Source organism: Salvia hispanica, chromosome 5 (genome assembly GCF_029641045.1).
Source record: "Salvia hispanica isolate PSC_SH4W2 chromosome 5, Shi_PSC_v1, whole genome shotgun sequence".
In the NCBI taxonomy this organism is placed as follows: Eukaryota; Viridiplantae; Streptophyta; class Magnoliopsida; order Lamiales; family Lamiaceae; genus Salvia; species Salvia hispanica.
The window spans coordinates 28,171,691-28,194,801 of record NC_142696.1 but is presented as its reverse complement, the minus strand read 5'-3'; the positions used below and the strand labels follow the sequence as shown (position 1 = coordinate 28,194,801).

Sequence of the window (23,111 nt, the reverse complement as noted above, 5' to 3'; positions counted from 1 at the left end):
GTTGTAGGGTTGTATTAATGGATGACATTGGAATGTGGCTCATGAAACTTCGGACCGCGAAGTCAAGTTATGGCATAGGCGGTTAGGACAGTTCACTCTTAACTTGGGTTGATTATGTTTTTTTCTTAATTCACTCTGATATGTGGGGTCCATCTCAACTGTTGGGGAATGGCTTTCATTTTTTTGTTCTATTTATCGATGATTGTACTCACATAACGTAGGTAAACTTTCTTAAAAACAAATCCAGTGCGTTTTCCAGAATTTTTGTTTTTTTATACAATGATTCTCATACAGTTCCCAACCAAAATTAAGATCCTTAGGTCAAATAATGGGGGATAGTATGTTAACACTTGAGAGAGGTCTTATTCACCAACATCATGTGCTTCTCCAGAGCGTAACGGGGTAGCTGAGAGAAAAAATCGTACCATCCTTGAAATGACTCAAACTCTCATCTTAGAATCCAAGGTACCTAAACCTCAGCAGCCACCAAAGCAACCAAAATGTAATGGGAACAAGCGAATGAAGATAACTACTAATCCATTAGCGTTTAAAAGGAAATTTAATGGCAACTTAGGATTTTTCCCAACACAGCCAGATCATGGTCTCCATACTTCAGTTCATCTTCTGGAGCATATGGCATGACATGATCTCTCGTGGTTCCTACCCCATACGTGGGCTCTTCTATAGACTTGTATGGGTTGTCGAGAGCCCCCTTTGGGCTTCTCTAGGAACCTATAATCCATAGATACATGCACAATATGGGTATACAACATGACCTTAGGTTATGGTTGATAAGATGTATTATCCCAATGCCCACCAGTGTACTATCCACCGTGATATGCAGGTTCTCGAACGTTTGGTGTCTACTGACATCTGGAATGTTGGTTTGTGGGTATACGGAGATACAAAATTGCTTTATTCTAAGTAGTGGATAATGCTTCATGTTAGAGTGACATTCTATGATAATTTCTTGGCTTGCAAAGTAATCGAGAGAGGATTTGCATGTTAGAAGTATTGGGGTTTGGTACCCCTTGCACAGCGGAGACATGCATACACAAATAAATCAGATCTACAGATCTATTTGACCTATTATGGGATCAATTCTCACATGTTAAACACATAATTGCATGATAGAACGCACATAAATTCATGCTTAAGGAAATTTAAACCCTAATACATGAATTCCTACGGTTTAGAATTACCGATCTGATTCTCTAAAGAATCGTCGATTGCTTGTGCCTTCTCCACATGATGTTCTTCATACTCAACCATGAACCTTCTAATCCATATCTCGTACTCAGATAATGACCTTTGGATGGGAAAAGCTTGTCAGAATCGAAAAGGACTTGATTAAAGAGAAGACAATTCTTCAGTTCTGCATAGAGTTATGATGGGCCAGATTAGGGATCCATAGAGGTTGGACTTGGGCCAAATTTGTTGGTCTTTTACTAATTAAATTGAGCCCCAATTTAATATAAGTCCAACAGAATATTATAATCAGCCACTACAGTAATAATATTGAATACTCGTCCAATCCCCAATTATGAGTAATCTGAGTTTTACCTCTTTAATTTATTATTTATCGTGTTTAAGATATAAATATCCATTAACTAATTTAAGTCTGCTATTTGACTTTAATTAATTAATATCTTTTTCCAAGAGTTTTCTAGTTCAAAATATTTATTTATTATTCTGGAATAAATTCCAACCGGCTGGATTTCTGAATAATAAAACCTTTTTCGAACGCCTCTTGAGGATATTATCAAACTGGACTCACCCAGCACACGATTCATTGCAATAACAATACTAGCACCTCTAGATATTGATCACCACTACCCAAGATATCAGGATTCTTTGATTGCGAAAAATCCGTACCATTTGATAAATTAAAGTAATGCATTATCAATATCGTATGCTCAATGTTATGTCAACGATGATTAAGAAATAACAATTAATGAGACCTCGTCTTTTAGTAAATAGCAAGAAAGAATTATCTCAACTATTAGATCCTTTAGTGCTATACCACGCCAGCATCGTTTATTTCTTAAGGTAAGGAAACATGCGGACTGAGACTGCAACATTTCACGACATGTAGCCAAAGCCTATCTAGGTTGTGAAATTCTATTTTTCTTCTACAAAGAACCGACTGCGTCACCTTCTGTGAACGTCGTTCACGAACAGTCTACTATGTACAAGAATTATACTTGTTTGCTTCTTATACATTTAAATGTTTGAGAAACTTCCTATAAATGCATAAGCAAACATCAATGTGATAAAATTAATTCTTCCCGCCTTGGGTTAAAAGTGGATTGAAAAATTTATTGTATTGATAAGGCCAATTTCATGCATCGGATATGGGGGTAAATTCAATGATTTCCTGGGTCTAACACATGTTTTAAGTCAGGTTGTGTAGAGAAAATTGCCAGGCCGAGGATATAAGAGAAGAAATTTTCCGGCCGAAGGAAAGAAGCGAAAAAGGAGCAAAAGAGCAACAATTCACAAGACGGAGGAAGCTTCAAACATAACGGGCAAAATAGAGAATACAAGGAAGGATCTAGAAGTCGTCTGTCTATAAATACTGGAAGCGCATACAAAATTATAATCACTCTTTTCACGCTCCAGTTCATAGTTCCTAGCTCACTTCTTCAAATTTCTCTACACACACTGCACCATGGGGTAATTTATGAGGAGGTTTGCGTCTTAATAGCTAGTTTCAGTTGTGTACCACCATCCTCACATAGGGCTAAGAAACAATCACCTTCAATTTCTGTTTTTGCTGCTTTTGAGTCGAGTCTTCGTTGTTCCAAGCTCGGCGATCGTTTCATCGTTGTGACATTCTGGATATTTCAGCTATGAAAGTTTATTTTCTGTTTTCGTTCGCGATTCATGTTGATTTCTATTTTTTGTTTACTTTGGATGCTTTTCGCACTTGATCTGTTGGGTTGAAGTTAAATTGTTGTTGGATCGTGGTGAATTGTCTGGATCGGAGTTATCGGAGATGGAATTTGTTGTTGTTTGTTGGGGATTGCTTAGATCCGAAGTGGATGAAGCATCCGATGTTTAGATCTGTTGAAATTCTGCATGGGTATTGAAGTATAGCTAGTGTTTTTGTATTTACCTCGTCTAGTGATAGTAGATCTATTTTAAATTCCCGTTTAATCGTAATTTGATCGTTTGATTCAACATGCTATGTTCCGATTTGATGTATTACTTTGTTCTCTGCATATGTGATCATGGATCGTTGGAAGGGAAGAAGTTAGTTGTTAGTTAGAACCAGATTTGCATTGTCGCAGCTTTATTTCCATACTATTTCTGTTTTAGGAAAATGGTCCCCACTGCATGCGTTCCCCTGTTTCGTTGCTTTTAGGAAATCGTTTCACTAGGTCTAGTAAAATTTAGTTGTCCAATTTCACTCTCTGTCCGATATTTGTTCCATCGTGAATGTTTGCATCATGTTTAATGTTTCCTAGGTCTAGATGTTAGATTAGTTCGTCTGTATTTCCAGAGTCTAGTAGTTAAGTTCTCAACCCAAATTTGTGTGGCAGCAACCCACCCCATTTCCAAGTCCTCTTAACTCTTACTCGTGTCCTATTCCTCTCTATGGGATCGACCATTTACTTCTCTATACTAATCATTAGTGTAGTGGGTTGGGGTATTTTTATTGATAGCAGGCTGAAGGTGAGTCCGACGACCATAGTCATCTCGGTACCGAGTTCCTAGACCTTACAATCTAGTGAATTCCTTTGACCTGAGAATTATGAATTAAATGTACTGTGCTCTCAGCTTGCACACTATGTATACAAGCTATTCTGTCCATGCAACATGCTCGAAAGGAGTTTGGAGAAGGATTCAAGAGAAGATCAAGGCTGCAAGATTCAACCTTTGGGTTCTGTCATTATAGTTCTTATGTTTTCTTGTTTTTCCCTACAAACTATGTTTTTAGATTGTTTAATCATATGTAACTAAGTTCTAAGAATTCTGGGGATGTGTTAGTAACGACTTTGGTTACACAATTCCTATTTACTTAATATTCATTTTGTTCATTACTTTGCTTCTATTTTAAGTGTTGGATAATTGCTTCACGTTTGAGTGCCACAATATGTAATAATCTATTGGCTTGCAACACAATCGTGAGAGGAGGTTTGCGAGTTGGAAGAGTTTAGTGGACGCTACAAATTAGCTCTCTTAAAACGACACTGTTAATTAAGAGCGAGAAGTTTAGGAGTCTTAGAAGCTTTTAGGAGTTACAAATCTAGGATTGATGCCCTTAGTGTCTGTAATCCACTTTGTGCCGCATGGATAATATATTTATGACTCGTTCTAGTGAAGTATGAACTGTGCTAGGGTTTATAGTTGGAATTTGTATAACCATAACTGTGAAAGCAAATCCCTAGAATTCCCTTTCTGATCTCTTAACTCTATGTGTTTTTATCTGCAATTGTTATTTGCTTTTGTTTTTACAATTTTTATTTTCAAAAATCCAAAACCTTTTGTTTTTTCAAATAGTAAAAGATGCTTAGTAGAAGGTAGCAAGTCTGTGATAGTTTTCCCTGTGTTCGATATCCAATACTAACCATTAGCTATACTATATATACTTTGTATACTTGTAGGTTTATTTGGTGATAATAAAAAGTACATCAAATATTGAGTTCGTCTACTGCAAAAATGATGTCGAGTTCGTCTTTGACAATGCATGTCAAGAGGCTTTCCAGCTACTGAAGGACAAACTCATATCAGCACCAATCATTCGTGCACCAGATTGGAATTATCCATTTGAAGTGATGTGCGACGCAAGTGACTTCGCGGTAGGACCTGTTTTGGGCCAAAAAATTGAAGGGAAGAGCTATGTGATTTTCTACGCATCCAAGACCTTGAACCAGGCCCAGAAGAACTACGACACCACAGAGAAAGATATGATGGCGGTGGTGTACTCATTTGAAAAATTCCGGCCATATTTGTTGGTGTCGAGGGCCATAGTGTACACAGATCACGCGGCCATCAAATACCTTAATACCTGTTGGCTAAGAAAGAGTCCAAACCAAGGCTTATCCGCTGGGTTTTGCTTCTTCAAGAATTTGATTGGGAGGTCAAGGACAAGAAAGGAACTGAGAATAAGGTGGCAGATAACCTCAGTAGAATTCACCAAGAGGGAAATGATGAGGAAGTACCGGATGAATTTCCAGAAGAACACTTGTACCTTGTGTTAAAACATGCTAGACCAATCAGCTGGGCAGCAGTGTTAGCGATAAACAGCTCTGGGGAATTATATAAGGGAAAGTGCAAGATAAATGAAGAACCATGGTTCGCAGACCAGCAAACTATTTGGTCACAGGAGAGTTACCTACTGCTTCTGAAATCACTCGAGCCCAGAGAATGAAGATTAAAAGTGAAGCCAAATACTATTTTTGGGACGATCCCTACCTCTGGAGGATAGGCTCAGATCAGGTGATAAGGAGATGCATTCCTGAATGGGAGCAGAGAGACGTATTGACCCATTGCCGCTCTTTGGCATGCGAAGGTCATTTTGGGGCTAGAAAGATAGCAAGGAAGGTTTTAGATAGCGGGTTTTACTGGCCCACACTGAAGAAGGATGCTTACGAGTTCTGCCAGAATTGTGCCAGATGCCAACAGACCGGGGGAATATCTGCGAGGGATGAAATGCCGCAGACACCCATAATTGTGTGTGAAATTTTCGATGTGTGGGGGATGGACTTCATGGGTCCATTCCCGTCTTCTCATGGGACCACTTATATACTGGTTGTCGTCGACTATGTTTCAAAATGGATTGAGGCCAAGGCTACTAGCACCTGTGAATCAAAGGAGGTAGCCAAATTTCTAAAGGCCAACATATTTAACCGGTATGGAGTTCCCAGAGCCGTTATCTCAGATCAAGGAACACATTTCTGTAACAGGACGATAGAAGCCTTGATGAGAAAGTACGGGGTACACAATCGCATTTCTACTCCTTACCACCCCCAGACAAATGGGCAGGCGAAAATCTCGAACAGAGAGATTAATGCTATCTTGGAAAAGACCGTCAACCCATCAAGAAAAGACTGGAGTAAGAGGCTTGATGACGCCTTATGGGCATATAGAACCGCATTCAAGACTCACATTGGGATGTCGCCTTACAGACTTGTGTTCGGAAAAATGTGTCATCTCCCGGTCGAGGTTGAACATAAAGCATATTGAGCAATTAAGGAAATGAATGTGAAGCCCCAGGCCTGTGAAGAAGAGAGGAAACTGCAACTTCAACAACTAGAAGAGCTACGACTGGAGTCATACGATGCCGCGATGTGGTACAAGAAAAAAACAAAACTATGGCATGATTGGAACCTCCGGATCAAGGAATTGAAAGTTGGTCAGAAAGTACTCTTTTTTCAGTCTCGCTTCAAGCTGAAACTAGCATCTCTATTAAAGACAAAGCTTTATATATCCCTTTATTTATCTGTTATACATTGTTTATTGGGTTATTTGGCGATGTGTATACGAACTTTCAACGTATTTTGATTTTTATTTTGAACTTTTATATTATACTCCCTCTGTTCCATAGTAGTAGAGTCATTTTGTCATTTTAGCATGTTCCATAGTAGTCAGGGACGGATCTATTTGGAGTTCACAAGGGGCAAATGCCCCAGCTAGAAATAATTTATGTATTCTACTTTTAATAAGTTGATTTTAAGTTTTTTAAAGTATCCTTATTTTTGCCCCTTCTCAATGTATTAAAATATCTTTATGTATATTTTTGCCCCACCTATGTAGAATTTCTGGCTCCGTCCCTGATAGTAGTAGAGTGATTTCTTTTTTTAGTAAAAGTCATCACATTTCTTCTCTTTTACTTTTTCTTCTCTCTTACTTTATTCTCTTTACTTTTTTCTATCTCCTACTTTAGTATCCTTTTATTTAATACACTACACACATTTTTCTTAATCTGTGTGCCAAAAAGAAATGTCTCCATTACTATGGAATGGATGGAGTAATTAACACGTAAACTTTTAATTTTTCTATATTTATTCCGACAAACAGTTCTGATCTATTTAAAGTTGAGGTATAGTTCACTTGGCATATTGACATCTACGTGGTGAAAAAGGGGCAAATGGATATAACATGCTATTCCCTTCCCAAGAACGTTGCAGCATTTCTTTTGGGTATGAGATTTAATAATAAGATGTGTTAAAGGTTAAAGTAGAAAGAGTTAAATAAGAAAGAGAATAAAGTAAGAGATAGGAAAAGAGAGTAAAGTATAGTATCGGTTAAAGAATTTGCCAAAAAAGTAAATAACTCAACTACCTTGGGACAATTCAAAAAAGAATACGACTCAACTACTTTGAGACGAATGGAGTATTAGTTTGTATATAGACGCACTTTCAATATTTTCTTATTTTTCACATGAACTTTTTTTATAGAGTGAACTTTAAATTTGGTCCCTTGAAATACACTTTTCACCATTTCTTAGTTTTTTTAAATGATAGTAGCATATATCTTTAACAATTTACAAATTTTCAAAGATACTGTGAATTGGGATTTGGGATATTTGTGATTTTGTCTTTCAGATTTTATTTGATTAGGATGACAATAGTTTTCATTTTTAGATATTAATTACTGATGACTAATATTTGTGATTTAACTACTTTTGTTAGAATTTGCATACAAGTTTTATTTTGATTATATAATTTTCTGTATTTAAATTATGTGCTTTAAACTTTTTGATGAATTATTAGTTTTAAAACATTTCATTCTCTTTACGTTTCAATAAATAAAAATTAGGGTTTTTGGCTTTTTAAACCAAAAACTTTCCCCGAATTCCGGTCTTTCCCATGAGCTATAAAATTTGGTTTTAAAACCACAAACTTTCATTCCAACCCGACCCGAATAACACATTTCCAGACAGAAATTGTCCAACGTGGACAGTAAAAAAAATGACATGGATGCCAGATTTAGGACCCTAAAACGACGTCGTTTTACGGCTTAATCAAAATTCAGCCATCTTTGCCTCTCACTTCGAAAAATCAGGCATTTTATCAATCAGCCCAATCTTCACATCCCCACTCTCCAAATTCTCCTTAATCGAGAAACTCTCATTCCTTTTCGATGAAACCCCCCTCGCCAAACGTAGCTCAGACGCTTTCCTACTAAGCTCCCTCTGCTTTGGGCTCACCTCACTATCCTCAACTGCTGAAGAGGGCTTCCCACAAACACAACCCATTTTCCCCCAATTTCAAAATCGAACAAACAAAACCCTATTTTCACACGCTCAGATAATCAAACTCCATCCAAATTTTGATACACCCCCAAAATTGAATTCAATCCGAGAACAATTGAATTGAATTCAATTCAATTGACTAACCTAGGGCTCAAAGAACTGAGCTTTCTGCAAGCCAAAGCAATAGAAAGTGATTCAACGCCTAAAATTCCAATCCAATTTCTTCAATTGGACCTGAAATTGGGGGAGAAATGTGATGGTTTAGAAAATTCTCTACAGTAAAAACGAGAAGTAATCTGCGATTGAATCAGAAATGATGAAATATCTCGAAAGTTCGTGGTTTTAAAAACAAATTTCATAGTTCATGGGGAAAATCGGAATTAGGGAAAAGTTTTTAATTTAAAAAGCTAAAAATCCTAATAAATTATTACTCGTGCCTAAATTTAAAACAAACTGTTGAGCATTGAATATTTTAGAAAAAAATCTATTGTTAAGGGGAAAATTAGAAAATATCATGAATTTGAGAGAAATTTTAAAAAATTAGAAATGATGAAATATCTCGAAAGTACGTACATTAATAAACAAATTAGATACATCCACTGCTTTTTCTATGTTGGCACTTTCTATGAATTAAGACGTCAACTGAGAAAATAAATTCAAATTTAAAAATAAAAATTTAGGAGAGAAATTAGAATATATTGAAAGTTTAATGCTCTCTGTATTATGTTTATTACATAACATATCTCAACCCTTTGTGTTGATCTTAGCATTTTCTTTATTCTCATGTTTCTCAACCTCTTCTTAATTAATACTCCCCAAAAAATGAAACGTTTTTCTTTTTGGGCTGTCCCATTAAAAATGAAACATTTTTTAAAATAGAAATAACTTTATCTCTACTTTTCCATTTCTCTTACTTTATTCTCTCTTCTTTAACTCACAAAACAACACTACATAAAATCTTGTGCCGAAAAGCAAACGTTTCATATTTATTGGGACGGAGGGAGTATGTTATGCCCACTTTTAATTCGTGGTACTTGTTTACACAATAACAAAAGCGGATGATGTATTGCTAACTCTAATAGGTCATATTCTAATGCTTATAGCACCCTAATCTAAAATCAAGACCAAATCTCCATCCTTAGATTTTAAAATGAGTGGATGAGATTAAATCTTACGAATCTCAATAAATAGTAGACAAAATATCAACAAAAGGGTAATATTGTCATTATGTTATTATATGATAATTTTCGTGAATGTTTTTTTATATCAACATAATGTATTACAAATATCAACAATATGACATAAGAATATCAACACTAGTACAAGAAAATATCAACACATATTTATTGAGATTTTTACATGGTTTTATTGAGATTTTTTGATGTATTTGTTGATAAAAATCTGATTATCAACATTTACGAAAACCAAAATAAAAAATATCAAATTTCATCATCCAAACGTCGTCGGAACATATACAATTGAGATCTCGTTGGAATCCTTATAAAATTATCTTTAATTTGATATATTTTTTGCGAAAAAATAATTTAAATCGAGAGAGTTACGTAAATTTAAAGTTTTAAGATAATTTTAATGAGAGGAAATTGACATTAATACCCTCTAATTTTATTTATTAATTTTCTTATTTAAAAATATAATCCATGTGACATTATTTCAACCACTAGATCTTCTAATCTAATGGCTAAGATTTAGTCTTAGTTTGAGATTGTTAATTAGTTAGCAATTGATCATTCCCGCTAACTCTATATTTAATTGCTAACTATAACCAAATTTAAATTATTAAATTTATAGAGATTTAGTGGTCCATAAATTGTCATGTATAATTTTATTTTATTATTAATTAAATTTGAAAATATAAGAAAACTACCAAAATTAGGGTTTTGAATCAAATTGTCAATGTAGTGTACTAAACATATTAATGTGATTCATTGAATATATCAACACAATTTAACATTGACGTTGTATAAGTATTATATTGACAATATTATGGTAGCTATGTTGACATTAAACTGGTAGTTGATGTTTACGAAAATTCAATAATGTTTTTCAATGTTAACATTGGAACATATGCAAGTGAGATCTCGTTGGAATCCTTATAAAACTATCTTGAATTTGATATATTTTATGTAAAAAAATAATATAAATTGAGATAGTTATAATCATTTAAAGTTTTAAGATATTTTGTAATTGACACTAATACTTCTAATTAACATTTTTTTGTGTTTCGTATTGATATACGTGGATAAATGATCTTCTATCTTGATTTAATGATCTAGTACATCTTATTTAATTGTAATTAGCAATCTAAGAGCGAGTTAGTAATATAACGCACCCCATGACCCAAGAAATATTTGTCTTGAATGTGATAATATAGTAATTAATAGGAAAACCATAAACACACTATATATTTTCCAATTTATATATGGATGATTCTTGTAGCTAAGGATTTTTTTAATTGAGTTTGGCAGATCCTAATATTTAGTTTTAATTAAACATGGTATGTTTTGATTTTAATACTCTTTCCATCCTATTAAGATATAATCACTAGGGATGTCAATTGGACTAATCCACTCGGGTTCGGGTAAATCCATTCGGATTGTCAGGCTATTTGAATGCAAGTTATTCGGACTGTGAATTTTTCGGTTTATAAATTTTCGGCCCAAACCCTAAATCTTCGGGTTTCGAGCTAACCCACGGGCTATTCGGGTCAATAGTAATCTTGTATGTTACTGTCTATCCAATCCAATATTCTAAATTACTCCCTCCGTCCCAGTTTTATAGTCACATTTTGCCATAAAAATCCGTCCCACATTTATAGTCACATTTAGAATTTTCCATATTTGAACATAAAATTTTATCCCATTATTCACTAAAATTACACTCAAATGCCATTATCAATACAAAAATAAACCAAAACAAAAATAAAAAACCAAAAAGTCAACAAGGGACCCACCTTCAACCAACTCACTTAATTATTACACGCTCCTTCATCTCACTTCATTTATTACACACTCCACCATCTCACTCTTCCATCTCACTTCATTTATTACACACTCCACCAATTCCTTAAAACCCGTGCCCTAACTAAATGTGACTATAAATGTGGGACGGAGGGAGTATTAAATAGCAGATTATCGCAAATAGTAAAGTATTATCAAAGTGATCAAGAGAAAGAAAATAATAGCAATTCAAAATTGAAACAAAATAGATAAACATATCGTTTAATTAATAGCACACATGAATCATACTACAATTAAATGGAAATCATACATTTCATATAGTCCTAACTTTCAATTTGATGAGAGAGAAGACATAATTACCATATATTCTTCATATCAATGTTGTATTTAATATTGATATTACCAAATGTACTTCGTATAAGTATATAATTCAAAATATTGATTATATTTTTATATTAAATGCTCAACCCGTGGGCTAACTCGCATCCCACCCGGGCCAGCCCGCATAACCCGCCGACCCGAACGGGTTAGCCCATGTAGCCCGCTTCTGAATATGGGTTGCGATTTTTCAACCCTAACCCTATGATTTTACCGGGTAATTCGGGTCGACCCGTGGGTTTCGGGCTAGATTGACATCCCTAATAATCACCTTTTATTTTAGCTAGTCTCACTCGAGATGTTCATTTTTTATATTGAAAATTTTCCACTTTCTTTATTATATTCCCTCTGTTCACTAAAAATAGACCATATTTTGGGATTTCTCTTAAAAGTATACCAATTTTATTTAAGGAAATTTTTTCTCTCTAATGAGGTGGGTCTCATTTTCTTCTAACAATAATCATATTACTTTTTTCTTTTTATATCTCTCTTACTATATCAATTGTGCCTTAAATTTCATACTCCCTCCGTCCCAAGATAAGTGACTTGTATTCCTTTTTGGGGTGTCCCACTATAAGTGACCTATTTCCATTTTTAGCAAAAAGTTATCTCTCTTACTTTATTCTCCACCTACTTTATTCTCTCTTCTTTCCTCTACTTTTCCCTCTTTCATACTTTACTCTCTTCACTTTAACTTATTTAAATATCATTCCTTAAATCTCGTGCTCAAAAGAAGTAAGTCACTTATCTTGGGACGGAGGGAGTATTATTTTAAATGTTATCTATTTTTTGTGGTAGATGGAGTATATATTTTTTTTCATTTTTTCCTTTTTTTATGCTTGATCTTTGCATCTGTTTATTCTCGAGTCTTTGAGCTTCTTCAAGGCACGAAACTTTGCAATTGTGCGGCATAAATAACCAAATACATTTCTTAGAATATGATAAAATGCAGATACTAAATATTGTATAAACTCCAAACTTTGATTTTGACTATTAGGAAAACTATCAATATATGATAAAATAGTTGTGATAGAAATCTATGAGTTTCATTCTAAAACTAATTGATGATAGGAGGGGCCCATAAGACTTATATACTAGTTTCAGTTTTCTCTTGACACCGATGTGAGAACAGTTATATGTTACTTTTTTAGTTTCAATTGCTAACACCCTCCCTCAAACCCTTTAAGGTGAACCTTAGAAGGGTTGGATTCACCTTGGAGGGGTTAGACTTGTTTTTATAATCGGTTGGACAACTGAACCAAGTTTTTTCCGATCGGTTGGACCACTGGCCCAAATTTTAAGCCCAGATATACTGCTGGGTTAGTCATTTTTTCGGTTTCAGCCCAGATATACTGCTGGGTCAGTTAAATTTGACCCACAATGGCGACCTGCTCTGATACTATGATAGAAATCCATGAGATCCATTCTAAAATCAATTGGTGATAGAAGGAGGGGCCCATGAGACTTATATACTAGTTTCAGTTTTCTCTTGACACCGATGTGGGACAATTATATGTTACTTTTTTAGTTTCAATTGCCAACAAGTATGAACAAAAAATGTCAACACAATGTCAACGGTTGATGCTATATTGACACTGTGTTGGCCATTTTCTATTGCTACTATTTTATCATCTTTGATATTTTTAACGATCCAGATCATAGTTTGAAATTTGTACAATATATGAATTTGCATTTTATCACTACCCTACGTTTGTTAGTGTTACTTATACAATGACGTAAGCAGTGACGTATTAAAATGAGTTGATGCCGAAATATTTTTAAACATAATATTAAAATATATAATTTTAATATATGGGATTAAAATCAAGACGAGGGAGGACATAATATTTCAAATCGAGTCTTCAAATTGCGGACATTCAAAATGAAATAATGGGAATTAAAATTACAGAAGAGGGAGAACATAAATTGGGCTATTGAAGAGACGTGAATGGTTGAACTACCTTATAGGTGCCTATAACTTCCAACTTAACTAGTACTCCCTTAGTCCCAAGGAAAATGACCTCTTTCTTGAACGGCACGGGATTTTATGCATATTTATTTTGTGTGTTGAGAGGAAAGAGTAAAATAAGAGAGGGAGAATAAAGTAGAGATAAAAGTGTTTCCATTTTAAGTAATGGGTCATCTTAATTAGGACAAACTAAAAAAGAAAATGGGTCATCTTTAGGACGGAGGAAGTAGTAATTTTTTTCAAGTTCCTCACTTCCCCCTTTCTTAAGAAAAGTTGCCATGATGAATGGTATAGATGGAGTGATTAATCGGCTAACAAATTATTAAAAATAAAGTGCTCTATTAAAAGTGAATTGAAAAGTTAGTAAAATATTGATCTTATTTTTATATTATACTCCTCCCGTTTTATAATAATTATCATTTTTATTGTAGACACAAGTTTTAAATGATGTAAAAAAAAGTTGATTGAAAAAGTTAATGGAATGTGAAAAAAAGTTAAATGATGTAAAAAAAAGTTGAGACACATTTTTTATATTGGTTTTATAATAAAATGAGAGTGAAGTGAGTTAGTGGAATGTGAGACCTACTTACCATTTATGGTAAAAATAAAGTGTGACAATTACTGTGGGACAGACTAAAATGAAAAAGAGCGACAATTATTGTGAGACTAGAAAATACTCCCTCCGTCCCGGCTAAGATGACACATTGCTTAGCCGGCGCGGGATTTTAGGAGTTATTGGTTAAAGTGTTTAATTGGAGAGAGAGAAGGTGAGTGTAGGTATTAAAGTAGAGAGATGAAGATAGATGAATATTTTAATAGGAGTGAGAAAAAGTGGTTGAGTGTATTAATTGGAGAGAGAAGGTTACCAAAAAAGGAAATGTGTCATCTTAGTTGGGACAAACTAAAAAGGAAAACGTATCATTTTAAGCGGGATGGAGGGAGTAAGTTTTATAATAAAATAAAATAATTAAAATGAGTTAATGGAATAGAAGACTTACTTCTTATTTATAATAAATAAAAATGAAAATAAACTTTTAATAAAAGACATACTAAAATGGCAAAAGTAGACGCTTGATAAGAACCGATAAAATATTTTTTTTTATTGAGTTGGGTAGATCCTCATGCTTAGGACCACTTCAATTAATTTTTAATCGAGTTGGATAGATACTAAAGCTTAGACCACTTCAATTACATTGATATCAACGCCAATGCCAATTTAATTTTGTAAGTGGTGCGAATTTTACTATGCTTGATTATTAATTTATTATATATTAAAAAATCGAACTCAAATCGCATAAGGTAAACTTAAAATCCATTAATGATCATATTTCTAAATTCATTGATAGGGGTATAATACAATTGAGTGATTATTTTCTAGTATCAATTAATGTGAAATGAGTTCTAAACTCCAACTTATGAAATCATGTTAATGAGTGACTGTTTTGTTACTCTATTAGTCATATTCAAGATATTCACATTCTTGAGTACAGTGAGTGACATAACCAGCATAGGCCAAGCCACGGCTTCAACGGGACTTGGCCGGTGTCGGAACACTGTTATTACTGGATTTGCAGAATCTGCAGTATGCGGAGAAAGAAGATGAAAAATGAAAAGTATGTTCGTTATTGGGCTTTTAGTAAAATAATAGACCTATAGCCCATTAGCATTAAGTATCTTAGTATTTAATTTATTTGCCTTTAGTCACTCGCCAATCCCTATAAATACTATTTGAATTAATGTTTATAGACTATTTTAATTAATTATCATGTAAAATTTTGAATTTAATAAAGTAACCAGCCACTTATTGTCTAATTCTCTAACTCTAAATTATGTTTTCATCTATCTTTTTTCCCATTAATTTGCCTATAAATTTGTATTAATTCCTAATGTAAAATTTTATGTGTAATATATAATAAATTTAATAATAGTTCATAGTATAATAAATTTATGTATTTATTATATGTATTGGTAGATTGTGTTTTCTTTGTTTTTAGTATTAATTGCTTTGAGTAATAGTAGTATATTGGAGTATGTATCATGTTCATTGCAATCTTTAAACTCAAAAATTTCATTAATACTCTTATAGTATAAACGAGTAAATAATTTTTATTGTTCATATGAATAGTACTCTCTCCGTCTCATAAAGTTTTTCTCATTTTATCATTTTCCTTCGTTCCACAAAGTTGGGTCCCTCTTGGAATCTAACCAAAATAAGACATTTAATACACCCCTCAATTTCTTCCGTATGTGACCCTTGTTCCACTAGACCACTACACCTTCATTTAATACACAGTCAAACAATTTCTTAAAAGCGGTACTGGATCAAACTGGGATAAATTTTGTGGGACGGAGGGAGTAATATTAAAAAAAATATACCAAAAAAGTGTCCTAAAATTTTCAGATATGGTTTCACAAGAGATAATATTTTTGTTTCAACTTTTGTTAGATATCATGCATAAAATTGAATGTTTTAGACGTTTAAAAAAAAAAAAAAAAAGAATTAGCACTGACTTATTCAAAATCTTTGTTCCATCACTGCTTGAGTGGCATAAAATTTTAGGAATTGTTAGGTAGAGTAAACAAAGAGAAAAATGTAATTGAATATTTTAATGAAGTGGGAGAAGATAGAAATTTATTTTTAAATATTAAAAATGAATATTTTAATAGAGATAAATTAAAAAGAAAAATGGATATATTGAGTGAGATGAAAAGAGTATTAAAAACTACAATAAATAACCATTTTAGTTTACAAGGCAGTAATAATAGCCTTAACTCCAAGGGAAAAAAAATATTCTAGCATATTTATAACTACGAAGAGATAACTTTACCCTTTTTAATTAGGTCTATAACCCATTTGTTTTTTCGTTCGCATTTTTCAAGTACTACATCTTCTTCTTTCATTTCTCATTTTTGTGTTTCATTTTTACATTCTCCTTGTTCTCAAGTTTTGAACTTCTTTTTCTGACACAAAATTATGCAATCATGCGTATACCCAATTTTGACTCTTGATGTTAATTACGCAATACGCACTGACTAATGAAGTACTCCATCCGTCCCTATGTAGTAGTAGAGGCATTTCATTTTAAGCACTCGTTTTGAAAAAAATTATAAAAAATAGTTAGAGTGGGGAGAGAATAATAAAAAGAAGAGTTTCTCTATGTTATTCACTTTCTTTATTTCTCTACTTTAATTATTTATTACTATTATCTTTTTAAAATGAGTGCTGAAATGAAACTCCTCTGCTGCATAGGAACAAAGGGAGTAGTCATTTTCAATAGGACAAATATAATACCCTCTCTGTCCTCAAAAAGTATGAACTTTGAGTTCGATGTGAGTTTTAATGCATTATTAGTAAAGTAAGAAAGAGACAGATGGAGAAAGTTTTTTAAGTATTATTAGTGAAGAATGAGTGCCACCTCATTAGAGAGGGGAGAGTTTTTAAAGAATGAGTGCCACAAAATAACATCTCCTAAAATCTCGTGCCATCTCCCAAGTGTGACGTCTACTATGGAACGGGAATAGTACTTTAAAAAAATAATGTACTTAGATCTCTTATGAGTTGCTCGTTGAAAGTTTGAATCTCCTCTTCGATAGTTTTATAAATTTGTTTCACAAAATCCATCTTTTAAGACAAAGAAACAAGTGTAAATATTTTTTTATTCGAAATGATAAACATCAGTTGAAAGTTCTTACCTTTTCACTTGAAGATTGCAGCCAACTAAAATTTGAATATTTGGATAGATAGATAAAATGGTTTTCTAAATATGAAAATAGAATAGTTTGAATTTTTTTTTAAAGAGTGTTTAAATTTCTTAATTTTGTTGAAAATAGAATAGGTTGAGGCAGGTTGAATAGTTTGAATTTTTCTTTTTTAAAGAGTGTTTAAATTTCTAAATTTTGTTGGTGTAGTAGGAGATACAGTAGGATACTTGAAATTCTAATCTTTTATTTACTTTTATAAACAGATTACACATATCTAATTTTTATTAGTGTATTAGGAGATGCATGAGGAGATGGTTTAGGTGATTCTTACCGACTTACTTGTCATTAGTTTGTTTTTTTTTTCGATTAGTATGTTAATACTTATTACACTTATTTTTTTTAACTTTAAGGGCAAATTTTCTACAAAGTCATGAACTTTTAACAAACTTTTTCGATTAACTTTAAATGTTGCACGAAAAGTCATGAACTTTACCGAACTGTGTAAATTTCCCATCCGACCCGACCAGATAGATTTCCGACATAAACTTATTCTAAGTGACGCGCCGGAGGCGTGACTAGGCAAATGACAAATTTAGGGTTCAATTTGAATTATGGAATTCAATTTGTATGTTGAATTCGTTATACTTGTATGTTTGTGATAAATTCAGGGTCAGAGATTGCAAAGATAGAAGAGAAACAATTAGAATTAGTGGAGTGCCAAGTCACGCCTCCAGTGCGCCATGTAGGATAAGTAATTGTGTCAGAAATCTATTGGGTCGGGTCAGATGAAAAATTTACACAGTCCAGTAAAGTTCATGACTTTTAACGCAACATTTAAAGTCACGGAAAAAACCAAACTATGTTGAAAGTTTACGACTTTACAAACAATTTGCCCTAACTTTAATTAATACTCCACATTCCACTAATGTATTATCACTTATATTATAAAAATAATATATAAAATTTAGATCCACGTTGCATAAACTTTTTCAACGCAATTTCTATTATATTTCATAAAATCCGTGTCTAGTCCAGTTGCGGAGGGAGTTGGTGTCGCGTGGGGTCGGCCGACCCCGCTGCCGTCCCCAGAGAACCAACCGCCTGAAAACTCCTTCCAACATCCCCCGATACCATTGCGTCCAGACGTCTGCCCCGAGATATCTCAAAGCAGCACAACTTTTCCCCGACCTCTGTTGATACTTCTTTTATCTAGTTGGGCTTAGGTTTGGGAATTGTGGCTTTATAAATCGAATTTACTATCTATTTTTTTTAAATAAAATTTTATAGCTAGAGACTAAACTTAAATACACAAGGCATAGGCTTTGCAAAAAAATCCTCAATTCTAAGCTGTAATAAATAATCCCCCTTCTAAGCTGTTATACTTGCACAGAGTTACATGTTCTAATACTCATTATGGAAATCCCAATTCTCTCTCTAGTGTTATTCATATTCTCCACTATATTATTCTTCATAATCCGAAGAAGGATATTGAAAACCAAAAATTCAAATGCAAACGCCCCTCCCGGACCACGGAAGCTGCCCTTGATCGGAAACATACACAATCTCGTGGGCGAACTTCCTCACCACGCGCTTCACCATCTTTCCCAGAAATTCGGACCAACGATGGGGCTTCAGCTCGGTGAAACTACAGTTGTCGTCATTTCCTCTGCTGATGTTGCCAAGGAAATAATGAAAACTCACGACATCAACTTTGCGTCACGCCCGCCGATTATCACGGCAGAGATAATCAGTTATGGGTGCTCAAGCATCTCTTTCGGCCCCTACGGGGATCACTGGAGACAGCTCCGCAAAATCTGCACCTTGGAGCTTCTGTCCACCAAACGTGTTCAGTCATTCGGCTGGCTGAGGATGCAGGTGTTTGGTGATCTTGTCAAGAGGTTTGCCTCGTGCCAAGATGGATCAGCTGTGAATTTCTCGGAGGAGTTCATGTCTGCGATTTATGATCTTATTTCGATGGCGGTATTAGGCGAGGAGGCGAAGCAGCACGATACTTTGCTCCCCAATCTCAAAGAAGTGCCACAACTATCGGCTGGATTTGATATTGCTGAATTGTTCCCATCGGTTAAATTGTTTAAGTGGATGAGTAGATTGAGGAGAAGGATCATTGCTCTACACGAAGAAATAGATAGGATGTTCGATGATGTAATTCATCAACACAGAATTAACAAAACAGACGACGATAAAGATCTGCTCGATGTTCTTCTCAAAGTCGAGCAAGACGGCCTCGAACTTCCTATTACATCTGAAAACATCAAGGCTGTGCTCGTGGTTAGTTTCCTTTCTTTCTACCTTATGGTTTATAGTTTTAGTAGTCCACAGTTCCTTAATAGATGACGCACTTGGTAGAAAAGTATTATTTTGTTTATTAAGTTATGAGATAAAATATTATACTTATAATAATGTAGGTTTGTATTAATATGATAACCCTTTCTTAAAATGACAATGTAACAATAACGTAGCATGCAATATTATAAACGCTAGCTATAATGCAATATTATGAACGTTACAATACAAAATGTTTATTAAAGCAAAACTAGACAATCTATACTTCAATATTATGAACGCTACAATGCAAAATGTCTATAATGCAAAACTAAATAGTCTATACAACAATACGTCCATATTGCAGTGTAGCGTTTGTATTATTGCATTGTGGTGTTTATAATATTGCTAATGTTGTTGTCACGTTGTCACTCTAAGAGTAGTGTCACCCTAACACACCCTAAGCAGAACTTTTTCTAAAAAAGAAAATGTGATATCTTTTGTGGGACAAGCTAAAAAGAAATGTGTGACATCTATTATGGGACTATATACGGAAAAATCCTAAGTAAAATATACATGCAGGATATGTTGCTTGGTGGAAGTGAGACATCCTCCACAGTCATGGTGTGGGCAATGTCTGAAATGCTAAAAAATCCAAGAGTCCTCCAAAAGGCACAAGAAGAGGTGAGGATGGTTTTTGACCAAGATGGAAGTGTAGATGAATCCCGGATTCCCCAACTCAACTATCTCAAGGCAGTTGTGAAGGAGACTATGAGGATGCATCCACCGCTGCCTCTCTTACTTCCAAGATTAAGCAAGGAAGCATGTCGGATTCAAGGATACGAAATACCAGCCGACTCCAAAATCATCGTTAACGCCTGGACTGTCAACAGAGACCCCAAATATTGGGATGATCCACACTGCTTTAAGCCAGAAAGATTTATGGATAGTTTGGTGGATTACAAGGGAAATCATTTCCAATTCATTCCTTTTGGTGCCGGAAGGAGAATGTGCCCGGGCATTACGTTCGGCCTCGCCAATGTTGAGTTTCCGCTTGCACTGTTTCTATACCATTTCGATTGGAATTTGATGAAGCATCAAGATTTGGATATGGAAGAAAAATTTGGTGCCACGGCTTCCAGGCTCACAGATCTATTTCTTGTTCCGGTTGTCAAGAGACCTTTGCCAATCACTAATCTCAAACCTCTCTAAATCTAGTAAAACATCGAATAACTACAAGTGCATGTGTTGTTTATTTGGGTATAATAATTGCAACTGTTTACAAAGGATAGAACCGTACAACTTATAATGTACTAATTGATACTCCTATGTTATAGATCGTGATTATAATCTTGCAATGAAATAAAAATAGTTCTCATTTTTCTCTAATATTCAAATCATGTCCATTTGACAGAAGTCTTGGTCACCCACCGAAGCAAGCCTTCGGTCTAAAAAGAGGCGCGATGCCCCGCTTCGGATTCACGAAATAAGTAATATGACATTAAAATTGTGGCATTTCATTTTCTCCTTTTCGCATCCCACTTATCCTACACCTCTCAAGTCAGACTTAAGGTCAACAAGGTCTTCTTGCACCGCTCTGCCAAGCTCGTTCCCTTGGCTATGGTTTCACTTGATAGTAGACAGAGATAGTGGTTAATCCATTCATGTGCAACACTAATTATATGACAAGGCATTTGGCTACATTAAGAAAGTCATAGTTACTCCAACGTTTACTTGTGCTTGGTTAAATTTCTTCACTTTGACCTTTAGAGCCCTAGGCAGAAGTCACATTGCATTAGCATTCGCAGGGACCTTCACAATGCATTGTTTCCATACCATCCCCAAGATGGCAAGCGACGACCCGCTCTAGCCGCGTGAGCATCTCAAGCAGTTCGCCGGCAGCCAACGGGGTTGGGCTGGACCCTATGCCCAGTCCTTAGAGCCATGCCTTTTCCCAAAGTTAAGAATCCATTTTTTCTAACCTTGCCTATATTGTTCCATCGACCAGAGGTTGTTCACCTTAGAGATTCTATGCAGTTATGAGTATCGCCGGGCACAAAAGAAATTTGGTCCTCCGGATTTCTAGGGCCGCCAAGTGTGCACCAGACACAACGCGATATGCGGTGCTCTTCCAGCCACTGGACCTTACCTCTGGCTGAGCAATTTTCTAGGTGGGCAAATTGTTAAACAGAAAAGATAACTCTACCTGAGGCCCCCACTGACGTCTCCAGACTCCTTAATGTTTCCGTCAATCATCGCATTCCGGTTAGGAAATTTAACACGATTTTCTTTTGGAGCGCAGGCTAAACGCGCTATCTATCGGGGTTCTCCCGACCCTCTAGGATCGACTAACCCATGTGTAAATGCCGTTCACATGGAACCTGTAACATCCCCTACTCAAAGTATGTTATCTTATACATATGTGTAAATAAATTGTCTTAGTATAAAAGATATATTAAATGAGTATTATATATGATAATGTTAATAAATGGTGATTGTGGTTAAATATGGTTAGCATATATTTATATGTGATAAATTTTATATATATATTTAAACATGTAAATTGAGTGAAGCAATAAATTTTTTGAATTATTATGAGTATATACGTAGTATATCACATGCATGCAAGTAGTAAAGTAGATATGTAGTGCGTGCACGTATATGTTGTGTTAACTATTAAAGTTAATTTAAATAAAAAAAATAGTACATGCAAAATAGCATGGTAACATGTGTGTCCATGGAATATTAATATACAAATGAAATAATGATAGGTGTCACAATAGTAGGTGTATGTGTGTCCAATTTTCTTAATCATCACTTTTCTAATTTAAAAGAAAAGAAAAACATGTAAGATCGGCTATTATATTTTAGTCTATGTTAGATGGATCACAACTAGTAAGTCGGCTTTAAGAATAAGTCATCCTAACATTTCGTAGAATAGAGAGTTGTAGAAAATGAGTGGAATAGTTTTCAGAGGGCGCATAACTCATGCACATACATATACTGTTAGGATTCAGGATTGTAATTTCAAAAGTGATGCGCTTGGATTTTGCACGGTTTTAAGGCCATTATTTAGTCCGTTTTGAATGTCAAAGTTGTATTACATATCCATTATTTGTATATTTTATCCATTTTGGTACTTTTACGTGTTTTGTGAGAAATGTGCAAAATAGAACAGAAAAAGGGCATAAAAAGGTGAATTTCCGGAAGTAGGAGCTGAAGGACGCCCAGCGGGCCGCTGGAACAAGTGCAGCGGTCGCTGCAAAGACTCCAGAAGGCTCTGACACTCTCTAGCGGTCGCTACACCCTTGCCAGCGACCGCTGGGAAAACGCGACGCGCGACAGATGTCTTCAAACTCAATTTTTTGGCGATCCTTAAGTCTGATCAGGGCTTTATACACACCATTCTCTTCGTCTTGAAAAGAGCTTCAAGTTGATACCAAGATCACCTCAATCGGAGTTCTGTGGAAAGAGTTATAGCCGTTGTACCAAAGTCGCGCAAAGCTGCCAGCTGTAGTCTAGGCGGAAATTTAAAGAAGGAAAGAAGTTAATACCTTGTGAAGGCAAATCTTTCCTTCCACTATGGGGCACGAAAATT

At 34.7% G+C, this 23,111-nt stretch overlaps 1 protein-coding gene across 1 annotated transcript; it reads left to right on the top strand.

The window, feature by feature from the left end:
- The first annotated feature begins 18,631 nt into the window (after window positions 1-18,631).
- On the top strand, window positions 18,632-20,884 carry LOC125189570 (salviol synthase-like). The gene is made up of 2 exons (XM_048086834.2): window positions 18,632-19,519; window positions 20,096-20,884. Exons 1-2 carry the CDS (start codon window positions 18,644-18,646, stop codon window positions 20,723-20,725), a joined length of 1,506 nt encoding a protein of 501 aa, XP_047942791.1. The 5' UTR covers window positions 18,632-18,643; the 3' UTR covers window positions 20,726-20,884.
- Window positions 20,885-23,111: the final 2,227 nt, after the last annotated feature.

Excerpts from the sequence above, each read along its gene's own strand:
- LOC125189570 (XM_048086834.2), top strand. The coding sequence starts at position 18,644 with ATGGAAATCCCAATTCTCTCTCTAGTGTTATTCATATTCTCCACTATA. Across the intron at positions 19,520-20,095 it reads ACATCAAGGCTGTGCTCGTG|GATATGTTGCTTGGTGGAAG; the intron begins GTTAGTTTCCTT and ends ATATACATGCAG.